Below are 23,635 nucleotides of genomic sequence, written 5' to 3'. Positions count from 1 at the left end.
ATAATATCGTACGCATTCTTTTTATTTTTTTAATTCGATAAAGATTTTTCAACACCAAATCATGTTTAAAATTTTGAACATTTCCTTATCAAGTCCTTTGCTAATTAAGAAAGAGAACTACGAGTCAAATGCAGTGTAGATGATGCGATATCCTTAATTAATCTTTAAATCCGTAGGGAATGTATACATGTCTGACAATTCGATATATGAAAATCTCATCTTTGAACTTTATTACGAAAAGTAAAATAATTCAAATGGAGTTAGGTTAAAAGGTTAATTATATCTTAACAATACATGAATTTGGGCGTGTTCAATTGTTGGCGATATCTTTAAAACATCAGACGATGCTGGCTTTGATGAGAGTCAGCATCGATCAAACTTCATAATAAAAGCAAATAACAAATAATTCCAACATGCAAACGTCACAATGCACTTTCTGCAATCGAAGATTCCGTGAATCTAATTGCATTAAATGAATAGAAACGTATCGGAGATTATGTGGTAGCGCTGCCTATCTATTGTGTTCGCAAGTCTTTGGTTTATAATAGGAGCAAATTCGTGCTTTTGTTTAGAACTTAATTAAAATCGCAGGAAATATATAAAACATTCTTGAAAAAAAAAATTGAAAAGAGTTCTGTGGAAGTAAAACACACGCTTCTACGTCACACACGATGTTTGTCTTACGTCACATCTTAAGATAAACTAGTTAACAAGCTATTGTAACTATTCAAATATTGTTAGAATACTGATAATAGTTTAGCAAAGTCAACAGTTGAATGCTTAGGGATTTGGGGGCTTTTATAGAGGAAGCATAAGTGGAATTCGCACAACCTCCTTGCGACATGAGGTGTTGTTTAAAACGAACTGATCGTATTAGTAAAATCTTCACCATTAACGAGTGTTTCAGACTTCAGAAAAGAAAAAGATTGTCAAAGTTAAACCACTGACAAAAATATCATCTCTGCACTAATAAAGATATAAGAAGCGAGCAAATTCCGGTTTAAAAAAACCAATTTTCCGTCCTTTGCTGGAGGAAACAACCTCTTCTCAGTGGCGAATGTCGCATCGTCACCACCTTCACCGAATTATGTAAAAACACCACTGCTCATGCAACGGACACATCACTTGATCAGTTCAAAATACACAGTGAGCGCCTATTATTGTTGTTTTTCCTTCGGTCGGTTGATACTACTGTGCACTGTATTCATAATAGGATTTTAACGTGGTAAAGAGCTCTTGTGTGTTATGCAACATAAATATATCTTTTTTTGTATCAGTTAGGATTTTCTTTAAGAAAAGAAACCGATAATTAGTGCAAGATCGCTTTTATCGGAACCGAGAAAGTAATTTTAAGTGTGCATTGATGTTTGTCATATGAATTACATTCTCTGCTGAATCTAACGATGTCATGGCTAAATTTATAACTGCTTATATAGTAGACAGCAAAAGGGGTGCTACTCAAAAGCAATCCATATTTTCCCCATTGGTTGATTTTATTGTGTACTGAATCTGTAATATGATTTTAATGCCATACTTATTGGTGATAACGGAATTTTTTGTATAACCTGACAAAAACGATTTTCTCTGAGGGCACGATCAGTTATATTTAACTTACAACTTATATCAATTATATTAACGATCACTAACATCAAGCATGTGTTCATTAAACAGTTCTTTTAAACAAAAAAAGGTGATCATGACTGATCCAAAGTGCGTATGGATTAATAAAATCTGACTTTTCATATTATAACACATCGATGGAACATAACTATTATACTATTAAGATAAATCAGAACAGGCAAAGCAAAAGTTGTGATCTAACGCCTATTTTTAAATCCAGATAAAGAAACGATCGTCTGTTAGAATCTGATAACATTACATAAACCTGCACAAAACTGATTTTCAATATTCTTAAAGTGCGTTTTTTATATCGAAGATAGTAATTCAGTTTAGACTGTTGCAGCATACAAGTCCTGACTATGATTTTTAATAAAAGTGACACTCACAAGTGGATTTTGTTCCCAGTATTTATGCTTTATTGTTGAAAAACCAAAATCCCATTTAATGGCGCTTAAATAATGTTTATTTTATAAACCATTAAACTGAGGCACCTATTTTTAGAAATCTGCGCCAACATCTCTAACAGGATTCAAGCCTGTGACAGTTACCTTAGCAACGCACTCAGCTATTTGTGTGAAGCATGTGAGATATGCCCTTTTACGCTAACGTTATAAAGTATTCCTCACACACACACACACACACACACACACACACACACACACACACACACACACACACACACATGAGAAATTTTCAAACTTGTTAATGTTTTTAATAATAGAAGCGTAGTGGCAATGGTGATGTGTTACTGCACCAATCAGTTGGGAGCTATTTTTTTCTTCTTAATGATTCCTGTTTGACTGTTTTGTTTATCGTCCGTCCTCCTTAGAATGATCTCTGTTTCCTCTGAAGAAAAAGACGTGTTCTTGTTGAGATGTTCATTATTAACACAATGTGTTATTTAGAATCCGATGAACAAACCAAGTTAATGTCTCTTCTTGGAAATAAGCTTGCGTTAATCAGTAGTGTGAGCATAGTAGCAAAAACCATGTTAGAAAGCAATCCGACAATTCTAATTACTATTAAATTATGGCAACACATACCGCACAACAAAATCGTTAATGTTTAACTAAACTACCACATAATACGAAACGTCTCCATACCAGTCTGTTTCATCGACCAGAACAGCAATACAATCCAGAAGCAACAGATGATCGAATTTCCAAGGGAACGTTGAAGTGAACGAAATCAACACTTAATATCGAGCCGGTAGAAATAATCATGTCTTCTATCTGCAGGACCAATAACCCACACACTGGCCGATAATCGATATATCTGCCCAAGTTTTGATTTCGTTTTAGTGCGCGGACTTATCTTTTCGGCAAACGAATCGAAAAGATTTATTATTGTAAGGTTTTCGGTAGTGTGTTTAAATTCATATGTTTTTAAGCTATAATACGCGATTTACAATGTATGCCTCCGGATATTAGTTAAATCTGTAGATGCCCCAAACGTCTTCATTGCCGGCTGTTTTCGGATGATAGATGATTAGGTGATTTTCATCCAATCTGCACTTAACAGTTTTCTATTAAAAATGTTATAGCAAGTCACAGATAATTAACCTTATATTTCTGATTAAGAATATAAAGGTTTTTGTTTTATCCTCATCCCCTCTTCCGTTACACATCAGGTCCATTTCAATTTCCTATAACTGTTGCTATTCTTTTGCTTAGTGTTACACGGTGATCAGCATTAATTTCTGTTGTTACTGTTAGCTAAGGAAATTAATCCCCATTTTCTCTATGTATCAAAACGATGGTTTAAACCGGCTCTAATTTATCTTTATTTGAAAAATATATTGTTTTTTTTTTGCGATAAGAATCAAATCCGAGGATATAGTCGTTACTGACTGCCCTTGTTATGTCATGCTTCCAATGGGAAGTAAAGATTATTGGATCAACTGGATAAAACTTAAAATCTATTAAGTTTTGAAATTATAAGATTATATAACCTTTATAAGATCTTGTTATTTGGTCATTTGAATTTCTTGGGGGATCGGGAGGTGGTGGAGAAAATTTAGAGACCAGTAATCGAACTGTTGATAGATCTGTGGAACGTTACCTATGAGAATAGGTTGAAGGTTTTCGGGTTTTAACGATGCTGTGTATGAAGGTACACAACACAGTACTTATCCTTCCTCTAAAGGCTAGTGTGGGTCTCGCTCGATGAGTCTTCTACTCCATGGAGATACCCGTGCAATAACAATAGTACTACTACTAATACTAATTATTAGATTATGGTGTTGCAATATTTGTACACGAATCAGAATGAAGAAGAAACGCAAAATATTTCAAATTTGCGCAGATAAAACACTGCAGAGAGAGAGAGAGAGAGAGAGAGAGAGAGAGAAACAATTTACAAACATAACTCATTCGTCCCTTGGTTGTTTTTAGTGATAGCAGAAGAGTCACTCGATCAACCTTCATTTCAAACAAAGCAAACACAGAAAAGGTGCATTCTTAATTGCATGCCGGAGTAGTAATCACCCATTTTACCATGAACGCAGATTTTATTTTGGAATGTACTGTGAATAGTTCACGTTTCCGCTAAAATGGTTCGATTGAAATCCAAAATGAGACTGACAGATAAATTTTAGTAAAAATCTCCAAACAGTAACAAAAGACATCTAGCGAGAACGTACCTAACTGAATAAATTCAATATATTAATACGTATGACGCAATAATTAAATTTTCGCTAGTCTCCATAACAATGCCACGTATTTTGGTTTCTTTTTTTTCGCTGTAATACAAGCACTCCTCTTTTCTTTCTGTTATGAATTTGCTTTCAACAGTCATTCTTCTTTCGGTGAAACGAAGGCAGTTGACATTTTTTTCTTAAATTTAACAAACAACATAACCTCCCCCCCCCCAAAAAAAAGAAATGAAAAGAAATAAGGCCTTAACAGACGTGCGTTGACCAAGCTCTCTGCAATTACTTGCAAGATGTTCGTAAGGATCCGCTTTAAATAATTGATTTCTGCGAAATGCTCAGATGCCCCAGTGTGATGTCATTCGCGCAGGGAGGAAACCAAGCGTAATCTTGATATTCCCTTGTCAGTTACTAAAATTGTCTAACACACACACACACACACATGAAAACCGCCTGAAAGTGAATGAGACAGCAAGAAATGGAAATTGTGGGGCGGGGGAAGTGATTTTCCATTTATTTCTTCGGTCCTGAGGCAATCATATGTAAAATAATATTTTTTTGATAGTTATAGACCAATGATTCTGCACGCTTCACTGACCAAAATGATCTTTAACATTGAAGTATTTCCTCGTGTTGAAGACATTTTGAATCTCTAGTTGTTTTTGGATTTAATGGATTTAACTGTTTCAATTTCCAGATAGATATGGCCTATAAGATAAGCTTTTATAAAACTCGTCGATCTTGATAAATGGCTAGAATTTAACTTTGGTGTTTAGAAGGAACAGAACTGTTTGGGAAGAAAATCAGCCTTAAAAATGCACGACAAGAACTAATAATCGTTCAGTTATAAAATTAAATTTCTGTATTTTGTTTTTACCTGCATTGGATGATTTCAGTATAAGGTCCAAATAAGCTGGAATTAGCAAACTAATAGCTGTGGATGGGCTGAGGGTTTATGATCACTTTTGCTCTACAAATCAAACACGGAAGTCTTTCTCAAGCCATTTGAAGCCTTTAATCAGAACCCTCTAATCTCATATCACACAGGAAGATGAAATAGGAAAATGGGGAATGAATTGGAATCCTGTCTAGACTGATTCTAATAACTTTTATAAGCTTTTAGACCGAAGCATCGACTGACAGTCAGGGCCGTACTTATGCACAGAATGCACGAGGCTCTCTAGAGAGCTGAGGACACCGAAAAATTAAGGCCAATTTCAGTCCCCAAACAATAAGTAGGGGTTCCGGAACACTTTAGCTCCTTGGGCCCTGCCCTCCTAGGGAAATGTGTAAGTACGACCTTGCTGACAGTAGACTGTGATGATAATAAGAATAACTGCTCTATCATTGCGTTATCTAGGTTTCCACGAAGCCAAGTTGGTTCACTGAAATAAACCTTTGGATTTAATACGTAAAAGAAAATTGAATAGGAAATATTAAATTGAATTTTTACTGAGTTATTGATGGTGGAGCTGGGTAGGAATATTTTTTTATTATATAATACTGTAGATATGAATGTCAGGAGAAAGCACACAAAAGCAAAATCATCTACCTAAGAAAACCACGTTTTGATTATATAAAAATAACAGAAAATGAAACTATAATAATCTGTACGTTTCAGTTCCATACAAATCAAGGTCACAAATACAAAATGCAATAAGGATGAGTTGAGTAAGCGGGTAGTACGAAAAAAATATTAATTCTCTTGATACAGCGTGCTTTGGATTGAAGTTCCCAATAAAAATACCGGTTTCACTTATCTTTGTAAACAATATTTAATAAAAGCATAGTTTGGGAAGATAACTTTACTGGTATGCACAAGAAGAGAACGTTGTTTAATATCAAAGTTAAGAAAAAATCATAAAAGAAATACAGGTGGCTGTTGTGAAATGGTCATAATGAAATACAATTTATTAATTATTGCATAAAGCCGATATTTTTAATAACTGAAAATAAATTATCCGACACTTTCTTCTTACATTTCAAACTATATTGCATCAGATTTCCACGAGTGTTTATTTTAGTAGTGAATAATTATTGTTTAACATGAAAGCAGAATGTTCGTGAGTGATGATGTCATGTATGACGTAATATGACATCGTCCACCAGATATCGTGTGTATAATGTGTGTTTGTGTGTGTTCATTATAACGTGATGTTTGCAGATTTCAAATATGTAAATTGAAAATTGTAATTAAGATTGAATTAGGTTGAGTCCATTCTGGAATCCGAAATAAAACTATAGTTTAGCAGTTATAAGTTTGCTGAAATAAAGGTATCAAACTCTTTTAAATAAAAAATAAAAACATTTTAAGCTAACGTGTCTTAAATGATTTTCGGTTCTTGCTATTCTTCTCTTCTTCATGTAGCTTCCTCAGTGAGAGGGTGCAGCACCATGTTCTTCCAGTTCTCTCTGTTGGTGGCTTTCCTTTTTGTTTCTGCATAGACATGTGAACCTGTCCATGATCTTATATCTCCAAGCCACTTCGTTTTTTACCTCTTGATCCTTTTCCCATAATTTTTCCTTCTAAAATTGTTAGTATCCTCTGTCCTGCTGAACCTCTCAGTACATGTGCCGCCAATCTCATCTTTCTCTGGATCATTTCCTGTAATAAAGATCTCTGTGTTCTCATTCTCTGTAGGATATCTGTATTTGTCACATGTTCTGTCCATGGGATTTTCAGAGCTCTCCTATAGCACCACATTTCAAAGGCCATTATCTGTTGTCTTACTCTCTTCTTGAATATCCAGGTCTCACTTCCATATGTGAAAACTGGCCACACTAATGTTCTTATCATTCTTTTCTTTGTCTCGATACCCACAGAACTTCTGAGCAGATCTTTATTTTTCCAGAAGGCATCTTTAGCTATGGTTGTTCTTATTTTTATTTCTTTATCTTGCTTTCCATCTGCAGTAAAGTAGGTGCCTAAATATTTGTATTCTGTTATATGTTCAATTTTCATATTATTTATGAATATTTCCGGATCGGATCTGCTTTCTTTTGAGATTTTCATAATTTGTTTTCATTAATATCTAATCCAAATTCTTTACCTTCTTCAATTAGTAGCTGCAGTAATTTGATTAATTTGTTTATGTTTTCTGCTATTAGAATGGTATCATCAGCATATCTAAGATTGTTCTATTTTCATCACTGTCTCACTATAGATATTAAATAGATTTGGTGAAAGGATACAATCTTGTCTAACTCCTCTTTTTATTTTCACTACAGAAGTCTCATTGTTAAACAGCTGCATTTTCTGTTTGGTGTAAATCTTTTTTATAATCTTAAGTACATGATCTTCTATGTCTAATTTATCTAATATATTGAACATTTCATATGTTTTACCCGGTCAAAAGCCTTCTGAAAGTCTATGAAGCATATGTAAACGTTCCTATTTCTTTCAAGTGATCTTTCTATTTGTATTTTTAGTTCCAGGATAGCATTAATGGTTCCCATTTCTCTTCTGAAGCCTTTCTGTTGTTCACCCAATTCACTGCTTATGGCTCTTTCAATTTGTTTGTTAACGAAGGTTAAAATAATTTTAGATGCATGGGATATTAGGCTCACAGTTCTGTAATCCTCACGGTTTTGTGCATTATGTTTCTTTGGAATTGGATTTAAATATGCAGATAGATGTTGTAAAAACTTCAGGCAATTGTATTGTTTTATTAATGTCCTGAATGGATTCCACTAAATAGTTGTTATTATTGCCAGTCAAAGCTTTCAGCAACTCAACCGGAATATTATCACACCCAGGGGATTTATTATTAGGAAGATTCTTAATTATATGTTCTACCTCCTTTCTTGTGGGTAGAGTGGTATCTGTTGTTACGTTTAACTTAAGGTGTCGTGAATCACCCAACATGTTACCATTATCATCATCATAGAGATCTGATAAGTACTCCACCAATCTTCCATTTAGCTTTTCCTTATCAATGAGTATATTTCCATCTTTGTCCTTGATGTTCTTAGACTGTGTGCGTTTTGTTTTTCCATTAAGTTCTTTCACTTTCAGGAATGCTTCTCTGGTTTTGTTCCTATTTTGTAATTCTTCTATCTCAGTGCACTGCCTATTTATCCAGTTTTCTTTCAATCTTTTACATAACTGTTTGATTCTTTTATCCAAAGTTTTATATCTTAACCTTTCTTCTTCAGTTGCTCCTCTTTTCCATGTTATTCTTTCATCAATAAGGTTGATTACCTCTTGATTTATCCATGGTTTTTTATTGATGTGGTTTTCAGCAGATGTTATGATAGCTGATTGTAGTCTATTCCATTTAGAGGGTTCATTTTCGTTTTGCAACTGTGCAGACAGCAGTTCTGAAATATTTCCATTAAATTTTGATTTTATAATCTGATTTTGTACCATTTGCAGATCCCATTTTAGGGATTGGCTTCTTTTAAATTTTATTGTTTTTAGGCGAATATTCATCTTCATTAAGACCAGTCTACGATCAAATACACAGTCAGCACTTGGCACTTTGAGTTCCGTATTCCATTGAAGTAACGTTTACTGACTACAATATAGTTTAATTGATTTTTGTATCTTCCATCCGGACTTTCCCATGTATATCTTGCTGTTGGGTTTTGTCAAAATAAGTGTTGGTTATGATAAGACCGTGCTTGTTACAGAAATCAATAAGCTTTTGCCCTCTCTCATTCCGAATTCCTAGTCCAAATGGACCCACGTGTGTAGATGTTCTCTCTGATCCAATTTTTGCGTTCCAGTCACCCATAACACAAATAACTCGATCTTTCTTGCATCCGACTTCCTTTATACATCATTCTATTTCATCATACATGATATCTATTTCTACTTCCTCATTCTGTTCTGTAGGAGCATATATTTGGATGATCAGCATATCGCTAGGTTTAGATTTCACTAGAATTGCCATCACTGTATCTGATTTTTTGATTATATGGATAATGTTTTTATTAGTTTTCTTCTCTACAATAAACGCTACGCCTCTTCTTGATATTTCACCACCTGACGTATATATTTTATATATCTTACCATTTGGAAGTTTCGACTCAAAATCTGATGATCCTTTCCAAAACGTTTCACTTATTCCTAGTATACTAATATTCAATCTTTCTATCTCTCATCACATTAGCCAATTTCCCGCATTTATTCAATCCTCTTACATTCCAAGTAGCAATTAGATCTTGCTAGTAAATTAAATTAAACCTTGCTATTAGACTTTCTATTTTTAACAATTCTGTCCTCTGTACTGTTCAGAATGATGTCTTTCCTTAGCTCGGTGGCGGAGCTGTCTCTGAAGATTTTCTGTACACTATAAAATGCAGTCTGTCTTCTGTATACGTGGATGTTTGCTATTTGAATGTGAAAAATGCAAATTTGGAACACATCGTCTACATAATGTCTCTAGAATCTTGATGTGACTGTTGTAGTCAAGGAGAATATTTTTTGCAAGAGAGAAAGTAAGATTCCCATCTATACGCTTTCCGATGTCAATTAAATCCCCTTCCACAATTAAAAACTTACGCGACGCATAATTTAAAGAGTTCCTGAGGTAAATTTCTATCCGCTGAGTTAATGTTTTTGTTGTTGACGAATAAATGAATAATATTACATTAAAACCTAATGTTCTAGACAAGTTTTTTTTTTTTATCTACAAATTTGTCTGACAGTACTTTTATGATATACATGAGTCCAAAATATGAACTAGACGCCAAGTACGTTTATTTGTTAGCGTACTAGCATGTCCGCGATTGGACTCGAGGGTGAATGTACTTCATGCATTTTGGTAGCCCATAAAAAGTATGGATACCTCTTTATAAAGTTTTTTTGCCCAAAAAATTCTCTCGTGTGCGATATAGATTTATTTATTTATCGTAGCAATGTCCGAAAAGAGTAGTTTGCGAGCACAATTCATACTGTAACCATTCTTTTATTTTTCAGTTGTCCGCTCGTGTTATAATAATATAGTTGTTCCTTGGAGTTCTAAATGCTCGCTTCTTCTCTTCTTTCTCTCTTGTCACAGTCTTTATCTGCGTAACTTCTTTTAGTGGTAGAGTTGCAATGGCTACAGTAAAGCCTCCAACTCAGTATAGCTCATCTCCAAGCTTTCTGGTGAAAAAAAAGTATACGCTATTGTATTGGGATATTAATACGGAGTTTAATTGAGAAAACTAATACTTATAATACAAAGTTCTGCCTAACATCCTCATAAAACTAAAGCATTATTCAAGACATTGACATTCAGCAGACTCGAACTGACATAATCTAAAATATATTAAAGGAAGTTACATGTCTGATGTTTTTTAATTAATTTATTTTGTTATATCTGCCTCAAACCCACGAGAGCGTGTACACCTATAACACGTATCGTACTCTGTGGGTGGCATATTTTTTTTATTATTGTATATATTTTTATAGTTTTTATTATTTTACATATCAGAACATTTTTATTGTTGGCCTGAAGTCACTTCAAGTTCCAACCGAAATGGCACAACTTATGTCTCAACATTATTTTTGGTGATCTTATGCAACAATTAGTTTTTTATGTTGTAGGCAAGTCAAAACAGCGTTCTAAAATTTATTCAAAAACCATCCATCAGACCTGATGCAATCAGAAATATTTCGTAGTATCCCCCCCCCCCCACTCCCATTAAATGAAATGCCAATTTTAGGAAATGTAGGGCTAATGCACTTTTAGGCTGTCCGTATCTTATACATTTTTATGCTATTTACTTATGGCATTGCGCCATCTTTACTCACCCCCTAGCTAATTACATTTTCTTAAAACTTCCAACCCAGACGAGCGGAAAATCCCCGCGTTTCCACACCTCCTATAATCATCAATGAGAAAGTATCCGTCACTTGTTTAGTTTACTGCAAACTCAAGTATACTGACTGATGTCGGCACATGATTCACAACACCACCCTGCTCAAAAATAAACATTTTAAAGACTTGAGCTTTCAAGAGTAGGTTAATTTCGAGATGGGAATTTTGTTATAATCTTCGTCCGCAAATTTCTTTCCTCCTGTAGCAATGAAATCATGATACTGCTGCATATGAAAAACTTCGTTTCTAGTCTAAATGGCTCTTTAGGATAAAATGTTTTTTTTTTTTTTCTTCTCGTAGCAGACATCGGTTCTCACAAATGTATTTCAGTCTCTAAATAAACAGTAAAATACGACGAGATCAGAAAACGGAAATGCAGGGAACTTTTTGGAGATTAAATAAGCCTCGCTTCTATGTTGTTTACATTTATTTCCAACATTCGGGAAGAAACGGAAATATTTGTACTAGGATTTCGTTCCGGTCACGTGATCCAAAGTTTGATAACAGATGGCTGTTCTTCTGCGCGCACACACACCGGGATTTTGTTTTCTTGAAAAGACGCCAACTTGCAAGAAAAGTTCCTTAAGGAAGAAGAATGATGCATTTAAGATCGATGGCTGTCAGAAGGACCAAGAGGAACTACTTTGTCTACAAGCAAAAGTGTGATCTTGCTTCCAACTTTCTGTTCTTCCCAGTCTCACTATCTCTACTTTATATGCAATATGCTACTACGATATGTCATTCTTAGCAGCACACTCAATATCTGTTACATTTCGGAGATGAACATTACAGTTAAAAGGCTCAAAATCTACCTTTAAAGGATATCCCATAATTCCCTGAAAGATGATTCGGGAGAAAACTTATGATTGATTATATGGTAAGACAGTCAATGAATATCACACACCGATCTTTTTTTTTTTTTTTTGGCAAAATGTACAGTACACTTTTTAAAAAATTTATATCACAGAATCCATGAAAAAGATTAATTAAGACTTGACAGCAACAAAAAAACTTCAGGTGCGAAGGTGTACGTGATAATACGTTACAAGATATTTAACATTTAAAAAAATAATAATAGATGAAAGAATATGGTTGATTATTATCAATGTTTTTAGGATTGAACTAATGCTTTAGGGATTAATTCATGCAATAATTAAACTCAGTATTAGTTTTTCTCTATTACACACACCGAAATTTAAAAGACGTAGGAACTAATAAATTAGAAAATAAATAAGAGCATCATATCAGAACTGTCTACAAACATAAACGAAAAAGAAAACAATTCGAAATATGTAAGAAAGATTAAAGATGAGACAGTCGCTACTTTCCTTCCGTGGAAAGTAAGCTAACCACAGAATAGCAGTCTAAGCGTCCTCACGAAGGACATGTTGAAGTTCTGATTGTGCCATTACATCTTTGTATGTAGTCTGTAAGTATATTTGCAGTGTATGTTTCCTTGATAATGCTAGATACAATCTAGTGAAACGTTAAGGTAGGATATTTCAATTTAAATCTGTTGTTTCAACGCGAACATACAGCAAGATAATAAAGAGCACTGAAGTTCAGCAGATATTCGACAATCCCCTTTGGTTGGAAAGACGGTTGGAATTTCATCCAGGATTCGAAGAACATTTATATGTATTTTTTTTTCTTCTTTTTTTCCCATCTGAAATTGGTTTCATACGCAGAATTGGCAGGATTGTAACTCTCACAAAATTCGTCTCGTTAGTTGCTTTGGCTCTAACTCAAATCAGCTACAACTCAGCGACTCCCTTACTTAATCCTCCAACTACAACACCATTACCATCAGTATATAAAGAGCCATCTACCACTAGTGTATATATTATCTGTAAACTGTGTGTTCTTATGACTAATTTGTCTGTATGAGGGATAAAAAATCTGTTTCCAGGAGGAAAGCCCTGCTATTCTCGTATGAGATCGGCTAACTCATCTTCTGTTTGGAAAAGCCCATATTAAGATTTCCCTCGTCACGACGAGAATCGAACTCAGTTCCTTTCCAATGTACCGTCGTTTCCTTCCAATTGTGCTACGGAGGCGGTTAAAAAAAACACCTGTTCATTATCTTAAGTGATTAGCCTCACTCCATGTCCATGTGTTAATTAAATCCTCTTCCTTTGCGCGTTTATTCCGCTTCTAATGCAGGCTTGCAATTGATGCGACTTTTGTTAGACTCCCAACCGACGTGCTGCTGAGGAGGGGGGGGATGTATTCTTGACTATATCAGCATGTGTTAACTGGCTGGTTTGCCTGTTCTGAGGGACGAAAAACCCGAGTTTCCGGGGGGGCGGTATGAGACCGTCTAACTCACCTTTAGTCGAAAGAGACCAGATAAGGTTCCTAACGTCATGGACGACAATCGAACTCAGGTCTTTCCTACCGAAGGGCTTCGTCTATACTGACTGAGCTAGGTCGGTATATAAATGTGTTAAATAAATAAGAAAGATTATATGTTGGATTTAGATCTTTAGAATTGTTAAGCGATACTTGAAAAAAATTTAACTTATGGTTGTGTTGCAGGTCTTTAAATCAGATAAACCATTACTCATCCATGATGTTTAAAGAGTTAATACTAATTTAAATTGTATTTCAGCTGAATTTATTACTATGAATAATCGATCACATATGGAATGTATTACAGCTTACGAGGTTCAGTCGGTTCTGATGATGTACTGTGCCTAGAGGAGGGCAAACCTGGAAATGACTTAAAAATGAAGATGAATTAGCCAGTCTTATATGGTGGTTTCTTATCCTGGAAATTCGGCTTTTCTTCCCACAAAATTGGCAAACCGGCCAGAAGATCACACGCAATTTACTGACAAAACCCAATACCGAACTTCTAAGCATCACATAGACGTCTGCAGAAAATGGAAATTCAAAAAAATAAATAAATAAAAATAGTAGATGTTAACCACTTTAGGTTAACATCTACTATTAAAGTGCTTCATATAATAATAATAATAATAATAATAATAATAATAATAATAATAATAATAATAATAATAAATTTAAAACTTCGTTTCATCATTCTCTAGGATTGGAAGAGAGAAAATTTATAAAAAAAATAATAGCAAAATTATGACCTACTGAAAAATACGGAATGTATGCCGATTTCTTTTCACATTCTTATACCACGCTTGAAGAATTTAGTTGTTGCTTTTTTCTCTTTCAGAAACATTTCACGCATGCATATATTCATCTTAAGTTTCGTGCTTGGCATTCTCCAGTAATGAAAGAAAAACACAATTAAGAAGTAATTAACCCCAGAAAAAAATGTCTTTTCTTTTGTTTTCCTGGTAGAATTTACTAAATAAAAAAAAGACAGATCTCTAGCAGAGAGAGAGAGAGAAGGGGAGGATTTTTCTTGGCTTGCATATTTTGCGAATATAAAACCACTAGAATTTGAGATTAATGACAATATTGTAGCAATGAGAAATTGCCATTCTTGTAATCGGATCGAGTGTGTGGTGATGATGATGGCCAAGTCAACATTGGAGCCGATGAAAGGACAGCAAGCCTTACCTTATCAAGTTCCTATCTGAAAGTAAACATGCAATGTAATCGTCAGCTGCTAACTCTGTAAAAACTCCAGTCGGATGAGTGTATGTGAGAGAGACAGAAATTTCGCAAAGGATTAAAATGTGTCGACACGAGTTTTGAGGCTATCCTTCCGGTCAAACAGGATTACTGAGCACTCGCTGTTCCATTTACGATTTCCCATAACCAAACTCGTTGTCCGCTGCACCTGTAATTTTCACGGAAAATGTGCTATTCATTCACGTTTGTTTAGTGCTACTTTCAAGCCCACAAAATTTAGGTTATGTCCATCGGTGAGGTTATCTTGTAGTTCAGCTCTGGCAAAATAGGATAAGGACGTATTCTCTTCGCTGCAACAGAATTACATCTTCGGATGCGTAAAGAAGAAATGAGAATAATATTAGGAACTATCAGAATAATGGAGAAAGGCTTTTATCACAAGATATTAAAAAGAATCGCAGTATGTGATATTTTTCTATTTCATGTTTATGAAATAAAAAAACATTTGTCCACAGTATTTTTCACAAATGTACCTTTCTAGAAGATCCAATTCTTTGCCATGAAGTTTGAAAATTAATTACCTATAATTAATATATGTTAAGAGCTTCGTTAATCGACTATACTATGCAACATAAGATATTAATGGCTTGCAGATCATTTTAATAGCATAATTTCATCGCAATCGTAGTATGACCATGTTTTCCTCTGCCTGCAGTCTCAGAAATTTAATATCGTCCAAAGGCCTCTTAACATTGCTCACAATTATTGAAGATATAGCTAAACTCAAATCTCAAAGTCATCCTACTTACTGTGTAGACAAACAAGTCTAAAAGTGTTTTCCCAGTTACCAGTGCTGAATATGTCATGTACAGTTGTGGATTAAGCACATCGTTTCCAATTTGTACTTGCACGGTTAAAGAATTACATATCTTTTGATATTTGCAAATATTTGAGAAAGAAAGTGTACACGCGGATGAAAACATACAAAAGAGAAACTTAGTTCGCAGATTTCTTTTTTTCCTCTCCATCGAAATGTTCTGTAACATACGCTGATGCAGTCTGAATGTCTCCAGGTGATTATCACCTTTTTTCATCCTCCAAAAAAGTGCCCCCCCCCAACACAAAGTAAAAGTGTCGCCTAGTTAGCTTCAGATACAACTAAAACTCAAACGTAATTAAGAAGGTCGTAGAGTACAAATGCTTACAAATGCAAGGAATCCACTTTAAAAAAAATGCAAAAAGTTTGTTCATTTTATCATGATATTTTAATAAAAAATAAATTACGTTTACTTTTTTTTCATCTGTAATTGTATACACATATGGTTTTACCCAGGTGACCATTTGTCCTCATATAACTTGCGAATGATAATAATAATGGAATTTGCATTTTCCATTCACATTGATCTCATCATTAGTCTACTAAATGATTTTATATTTGCATTTTTTTTGCCATTAGTTTGTTTTTTCCTCACGTCAAACTTCAGAAATTGTTCCTGAAATGAAGAAAATATCTGTTTAATCTTCCGTTATTTTAATTAGCTACTCGAACTGAACAAACGCTCCAATCTCAGTTATTAGAATTTCACCCGAAAAAAAAAAGCCTTTCAAGAAAAAAAAAAGTTCTAAAGTGAAGATACTGTTTAAGACTTCAAGTTTCTTCATGCTATTGTGCGCGATAGAAAGGGCAGTACGGAGGAAATCGATACGCAACAGGCAGTGCCTAGAATTTCAAAGAAGGAAAAAAAAACACTCTTTGTAGTAATTAGGAGGACTAGATGTCTGTGATTACACGATGGACGTTGGGAGGGGGCGAACAGCGGGGGACAAACAGAGAATGAACAGGTTTCTAATAGCAACAGCGTAGCATCAATACTCCTCAGACCTGAAGCCGTTTGACGTCATAACTGACACGAATATGAAAGCAGCAACTCTGCAAGAGAATTATCGAACCAACTGCTGTCATTCTTAGAAACCGGCAGGGAGTTGATATAATTCACTTGTCGTGCTTGCGGTCTCAGGGCACAGGTCACAGGGCAAAGTACTTGATCCTTTTGTTATTAAAAAAGATGGTTAGATTTACTATATGGCTGCCCTGGAACTCCCCAGTTTTTGCTTGTTTCCTGGAGGGTGCAAAAATGAATAAAGCTTTGCCATTACTTACCAGCTGGCATTTGCGCCGTTGGTCAGTATTCTTCAATAAAATGTTCGGTGTCGACTTGAATAGCGAGTTGTCAGAAAAATGAAAACTTCCTATACAAAGGACTGTTAAAAGTTAACTGATCTAGCATATAAAGAAAACAGGCGTTTGAAGGATGTCGGGGATTGGTAGATCTGTAGTTAGCAGAGTTATTTTCAATTTACATAAATAAAATATAACAGGTAGGAGCTAAAATATTAAATAAACGGTATATATACATATGATGTTTACGGTCTGAAAGCCTAGATGGTCACTTAAAACATCAGGCAAACATCTTCTGGGAACCATTTTGCAGTAATATATGTCGCCATATGAAATCATCGCTAATTGACTTGATTTCCAGTAATGACTTAAAAATAATTCACATATGACGAACAAATGTTTTTATGGAGAAGTAACGTTAAACAATATAGGGAGTTTTCAAGACACTTTTCTCCTAGACGTGTTAGCTTGGTAGTATCCACTGTCGCTTCTTTAGCTTTAAAAATAAATTAAGTTTGCAGAAGTGAGATGAAGTAAACAGAACAAGTAGCCGAACAATAAATGGCTAGTTTCTTACAAGAAATGACTTCATGATTATTGTATGTGTAGAAACGATAGTTATTAAGAACCAACCAAATTTCAGTTATAAAACAGAAGACACATGCGGTTGGATCCTTTCAAATACCTTTTTGTTTCTGCATTGCATTGAAAATACTTCGAATCATCACCAGTGATCTGAAAATCATGAAAAGGACTAAAGTGGTAAAATAACTAATCCCTGTCATATAAAGTTTCCAAAAATTGTGTTTACATCCGATAAATGTGGGAGGAATCAGTTTTGTGATGGTTAAGGAAAAATATTTTCAAGGCTATTTATTTATTAACTTAGTCGTGGAACACTTCAGACTGTATTTTCTTGTACTACGTCACAAGGTACCATTATTACTCTCTTTTTCTCTCTGGCATGGTAGAGTGAAGCCTGGGAGTACTGCAGCCGGTCTTGGCATGTTATAAAAATGACTGCTCAAACGTCTATCTTTAGATACTTTGAATCTTCACCAAAAACAAGGTCAATAAAAGCATATATTTGCATGAGTTTACATTTGCATTCAGTATTTATCTGAACAATCAAAACGAGCTGCGGATCATCACGTCTTTATATAAGAAAAACAAAGTTAGAAATTTGTCTGTAAATAAAACGTAAAAAAGTACTTTTACTATGATCGTCGAATAATTTTCTTATTTTTCTTATTTTGATTTATCCAGCAATACTTGCTGATTTAATTATGCAAAAATATGCCATTTCTTAGTAAACAGTAAGCATTTCGCTTTAAAACGATGAGAAAGGAACTGGTCATTAACAGAAAGAGAAGACCAAAACTTTCGTTTTGTTTGAGATGTAGACACAAAGAAAGGTTTGATTTAACAGAATAAAAATAAAATACTTTGCTTTCAACATTATTTTATAATTCCTTTTAAAAAGTAAAAAGTATAGACTGTACTCAATTACCGCAAGTGTTCGGTGATCGAGATTCAGAGATCTGATTTTAATTGCAGGTTTAAAGCTCATAGCTTAAGATAATTAAAAACAAAAGAAAAAATCAGCTAAAAGAACGTTGATAAATTCGGTGTCTTACCATCTCCACGGAGCCATAATGTCTGCGACTAAACACCCCTCGTCTGCTGGACAAATCAGTAGAGGACGAACTGAAAATAAAGGTGGTTCATTAGTTCAGTCAATGGAATTAGTTTATAATTACATGAAATATATAAAATATTTTGATAAAATCACAAATTGTCTTATGAAATAGATGAAAAATCTACATGGAGGTGGCAAGTTTTCACCTCTTGGAAGCCTCATTAACTTCTGCTCCGAGAGGGGAAAACTTGCCACCTCCATATCATACTGATAACGTACTTTTAGTTGAGACAGTTCCCCGAGTTTTAGACAGAATTCGAACCGGCTTACCAACCGAAAAGCACAAGCACATAATATTTTGGACTAAAGAGTTGATCACAAATCCTGATCATCCACAAAAATGCTTCGACTCTTGGCCATAGCTTTACGTCTACACGATTATAATAAAAGACTGTTAACATTAAAGTGACCAAAAATCAATGAATCTAAATGATGATGCTTTTAATGGAAAATGGAATGCATTAAATGATTACATGGATACATTTCACGTTACATAAATAGCAGAGGAAAGATCGTTTTATATCACGATCGATAACTTATTTCATTAATTTTATTTGCACTCTTGAAGTGCCCATTTGTTCAGCGCACAATCCACATAAGTGAGATAACTGTTACTCTCTCTCTCTCTCTCTTCCTATCACCAGTTTTTAAGGTAGTGCAGAAGTCACGCGCATATACCGATTTTAGTGATCATAAAGGAAAAGCAATTGCCTTTTGTGTTTATGCAGGCTAATGTTTGATTCCTTTTAGAAGTATAATGATAGAGGAGTTTTTTTAATGCACACAGCGAAAAGTATTTTCCCTTTTTAGTGAAGTCAAACATTTACGTTAATAGGCAGACATACGTAATATTTCCAAAATTACAGAAATACAGAAAAATATACAGAAGTGCGAAATGAATCTTTTCAATAGAAACTTGGGTTTATCATCCCTAAAAAACCCGAGTTTCTTATACGCTGGCTTCATAGCTTTAATTACATCAGCCGTAATTGGAAATAACGAAAATAATCCAGTTCCGCAGTTAGGGAGTCACCCGCTGCATGCTGTTTCATCTATACTGATTTTATATCCTCATTCTGTATTTTTCATCTTGTATAATTTACAGACCAATACTGGTAGAACTGTAAATCCGTAAAAAAATGTATACGCGCGGTGTAATGAATGAATACAGTTTAATTCACAGTCCGCGCGAAAGATCATGATGTAAAATAATATGCATTACCATAGAAATTGATGTGGAATGAGAATTTTGCGTCACTTTTTTAACAGAAAAAAATGCTTTGGTTTTCTTGCTCTTTATGCACTTGTACTTTACGCAATTTCTATGCATCAGTTATTAGATGCAGTGAAATGTCATTATGTTTTTAATTTATCCGTTATTACTTATGGACGACAACAAATAGAAACTCACAGAAATAAGAACAGAAGGTATCAATAAGCCTGCAGAATGGTATTAGTTAATGCTTATTGTAAACCTATAAGCATTAACTAATTTCCTTTTCCTTATTCGTAAAATTTCCCAATCTTTGTACACGCTTTGATACTTTACTTTGAACCAATTTTTATTCTACATATCAACATATTATGGAAATTAACTTGTTTTTCGAATACAAGCTTACTTTTACATATTTTGGGATTCTAACAGATCAAGAAATTAAATTCTTCACATTAAAATTCAGAAAGCATCATTTACTATTAGAATAATCTACAGTATAATTGGGCATAATCTATTTCACTATATATTTCATCAATATATCTATTTCATCTAATTATAAATCTAAAATAGCAGAAAAGGCCGATAAAATCCATCGGATGCATTGTTTACTAAATATGAATATACCAGGTCATAATTTACATAATATATCAACATATATATTTATATTAGCAACTTATATTATCAACGTAAATATTTTTGCTATTGATAGCATGAATTTGTTTAAATTATCCGCCTTATCAGAGGATAAGGTGGATAATTTAATCCTATCTACATATCTTCTTCATCTATTAATTGCCTATTTTCGGACTGGTTTGTCTGTCTTAAAAAAACAAACAAGAGTTTTGGGGAGAAAAAAAATCCTGCCACTTTTGTATGGGACTGGCTACCTCATGTGCAACTAAAAATCTCCCTCATAAAGGATTTTTTTTTCCTGTACGGGATTCGAACCCAGGTTTTTTTCCAATTAAAGGACATCGTCGTTGTACGGAGAATAAATATTTATTTAAACTTAAATTCATGTATAAATTAATTTCAGTGTATACTTAATTATAACAAAATCTTTTACGATAATTATTTGCAGTGAGATTTTTAAGATGAAAAACATATCCTTTATTTAAACACATCCAAGAAAGTTATGCTCATGCATGAAGAATAAGAAGGGAATTTTCTGAGGTATGCTTTTAGCTAAACTGCAAAAGCAAATTTGAAAGATTCGCAGTAAAGTGCAAATTCCAATTTCTTGTCAGCGTTTAAATTTTGACACGCAGTCGATGCAGAGCGGTCACTGCGTTTCGGATGCCATCAGCATCTTATTCGTCCCTCAGTGCATCGTGTAAGGACGTCGTCCATAAATCAATGCTTCGTCTTGGTATCATATCTCCAATGCAAGTTGATGTTGCTGGAGAAGTAGAGTCTCTCGTATTACTTTTTCATGATCTGTCAATAGGCTGTGACCTAACAAGGACAGCAGAGTTAAATTTCATTTCTCAGAAGGAAAAAACTATTTTGCTAAAGACAAACAGCTATTTCATTAATTGATGAGCAGTAGGGTACTACTTATTTATTTCAGTATCCTAGTAGCAACGATCACCTATACTTCGTTCAATGTGACCAGCATAAGCATCATGTGAGAACAAACGGACGTGTATGAATGCAATCAATTTTTTAATGCAAAAGAATAAATTAAAATAATGATGCTAACCTGTACCTTATTGACACGACACACCTACGACCTTCAGCATGCATTGTGATAATATTGCTCTACTCCAAAGGCATAAATGTCGTGCTCTTATTAGAACCCAGCTTGTATTATTTCGTATTTTCAGTTCCCAATAACGGACAGCTGTTTCTGTTTCAAATTCATAAGCAACGATAATATATCGAAAGTTATAAATGATCTGAGAAATTCAAATATTATTCATGAAAGAGGAATATGTGAAAAGTTTGATATTCCTTTTAAGTAGTACGATAATACGACAAAACATATCGAAAGTCGCATGAAGGCAAGGCCGCAAAGTTAATGTTGCTATTTTGCTTTATTCTTATATATTCAAAGCAAAGAATGGATAAGTGAGTGAGCATTTCGCGAACGATTTTAATCTCGTCAGCATCTCTTCTTTAGGTTTTATAGCTATGAGATAAAACCCAACTTTATTATGGTAAGCACATGATGATAATATGTAATGCCCGGACATCACATACTATAATTACAGATTATTGTGTGTATGTGTGTGTGTGTGTGTGTGTGTGTGATGATTATCGAACAGATGAATTCGCAGATCAGTTATTCCATTTTGTGCGATTAAAATGCTTACTTTCTGTCATCGGCTAATCCGAAAAATTACTAGAAATTTCCCATGATAATAAAACAATTTTAATCCGATAACTTGCACATTAAGTGACATATGAAGACATAATTGCCGTCTTTTACTGATAGAGACTCTTTTAAGAAAACAAATTCAAAAGTGAGAAATTTAACTGCTCATTACTGCGTTAAAAAAGTGAACAATTCAATTATTTTAAATACTCTCGTAACTAAATACATGTTAACATGAGAGTCCGATAGACTTTCAGAGATGTTTGTTCCACTGAGTACATGACACGAATATTAATAACGATTTACTCTCAAATCCGAATGACATACGAAAATTCACAAACAGATCATCCGTTGGTTGTATTTACTTTAACTTTAAACATACCACGAATTAAACATCCAGATTTGTACTTTTCATTCAGTGGTTCTTTAATTTCTATAAGAATTTGGCTGCCTTCTTAGCCGAGTAGACAGTCTCAGCTCTGCAGTCAATAGACCGCATTGGAATTCACATAAACAATTAAAAAAATATATTTATTATAATTGCTGATTCGTCCTTGTATATGGGAAGGGCGGCGCGCACATAATAGTGTTCATAAATAGTTTAGTGACATAACGTTATTATTATTACTTCATATTCTTCTTCCTAAGGTCATTTCCAGTAACAAATTTTGTATAAATGAATACGAACAACTTCTTAGCCCTTACGAAACTATTAGCATTTAAAATACAGCATGAATGGATAGAATGAACGGATCAATGTTATTTTAATTTATAGTCAATTATTGTGATCGGTAAGTAGCTTTCGCGTGTCAATATATCTTGTAGCTTTCGCGTGTCAATATATCTTGTATCTTATAATGTCACTGTGACCTTCCATTTGCACGAGAATTTACCTTCTTTGCGTCAGTAAATAATTTTTTAATTGTTATAGTATTTCAAAAAATTCATTCAGCAATGTGCGTGAAATTATCTTTACTATAAAAACCAAGGCTCTCTCTAGAAAAACAAACTTCTATGCGACCAGATTCTGAAAATTTATTAAATAAATAATTATTATATCCATAAATATTGAACATATTCGTACATTAAGTATTAATGCTAGAGTACATTTCTGATATCTTACTTAGGGCATGTTGCTCAAAATAGGACTGACCATGGGAACCAGTCAATATATCATGCTAATGACGTTTTCTGCGAGCAAGAACTGATCCCGCAATTGGCGGAAAAAACAGGAAAAAGAAACACGCATAGGACCAGGAAAAAAAAAAACATATGTCGAAGAAAATATTCTCGACTGTCCTGCGTCGATATATCATAATAGTTCTGAGATGAAGGACAGTTTGATTAACGATGTTCACCGGTAGATTAATACACGTTATGCTGTTTCTCATCTGCTTATTGAAAAGACGAACTTTTAGAAAATTCTATTAAATTCTCATTATTTTGAATATACGGGCCAAACTGTAAATGTTAGACCATTCTTTTCTGAAAGCTGACTGCATTTTATATTCCACAACATACTAACCAAATGGCCCTCTAACTGTAAGGAATGCAACACAACGAAAGCCTTAATGCTAATTGACTTAACGT

The 23,635-nt window shown here is 34.1% G+C and overlaps 1 protein-coding gene across 1 annotated transcript in view; it reads right to left on the bottom strand.

The window, feature by feature from the left end:
• The window catches only part of LOC150098082 (GTPase-activating Rap/Ran-GAP domain-like protein 3), a 183,568-nt gene that overhangs the window by 92,183 nt on the left and 67,750 nt on the right, over window positions 1-23,635 (bottom strand). The window contains exon 2 of the mRNA XM_090406580.1: window positions 18,451-18,520. Coding sequence (XP_090262706.1) covers window positions 18,451-18,520 — 70 coding nt within the window. The remainder of the gene's footprint in view (window positions 1-18,450; window positions 18,521-23,635) is intronic.

Source organism: Typopeltis vanoorti, chromosome 16 (assembly GCF_054136105.1).
Source record: "Typopeltis vanoorti isolate ZY-2024b chromosome 16, IOZ_Tvanoo_1.0, whole genome shotgun sequence".
Taxonomy (NCBI): Eukaryota; Metazoa; Arthropoda; class Arachnida; order Uropygi; family Thelyphonidae; genus Typopeltis; species Typopeltis vanoorti.
The sequence above is the reverse complement of the archived record's forward strand: the minus strand, read 5'-3'. Positions and strand labels throughout refer to the sequence as shown.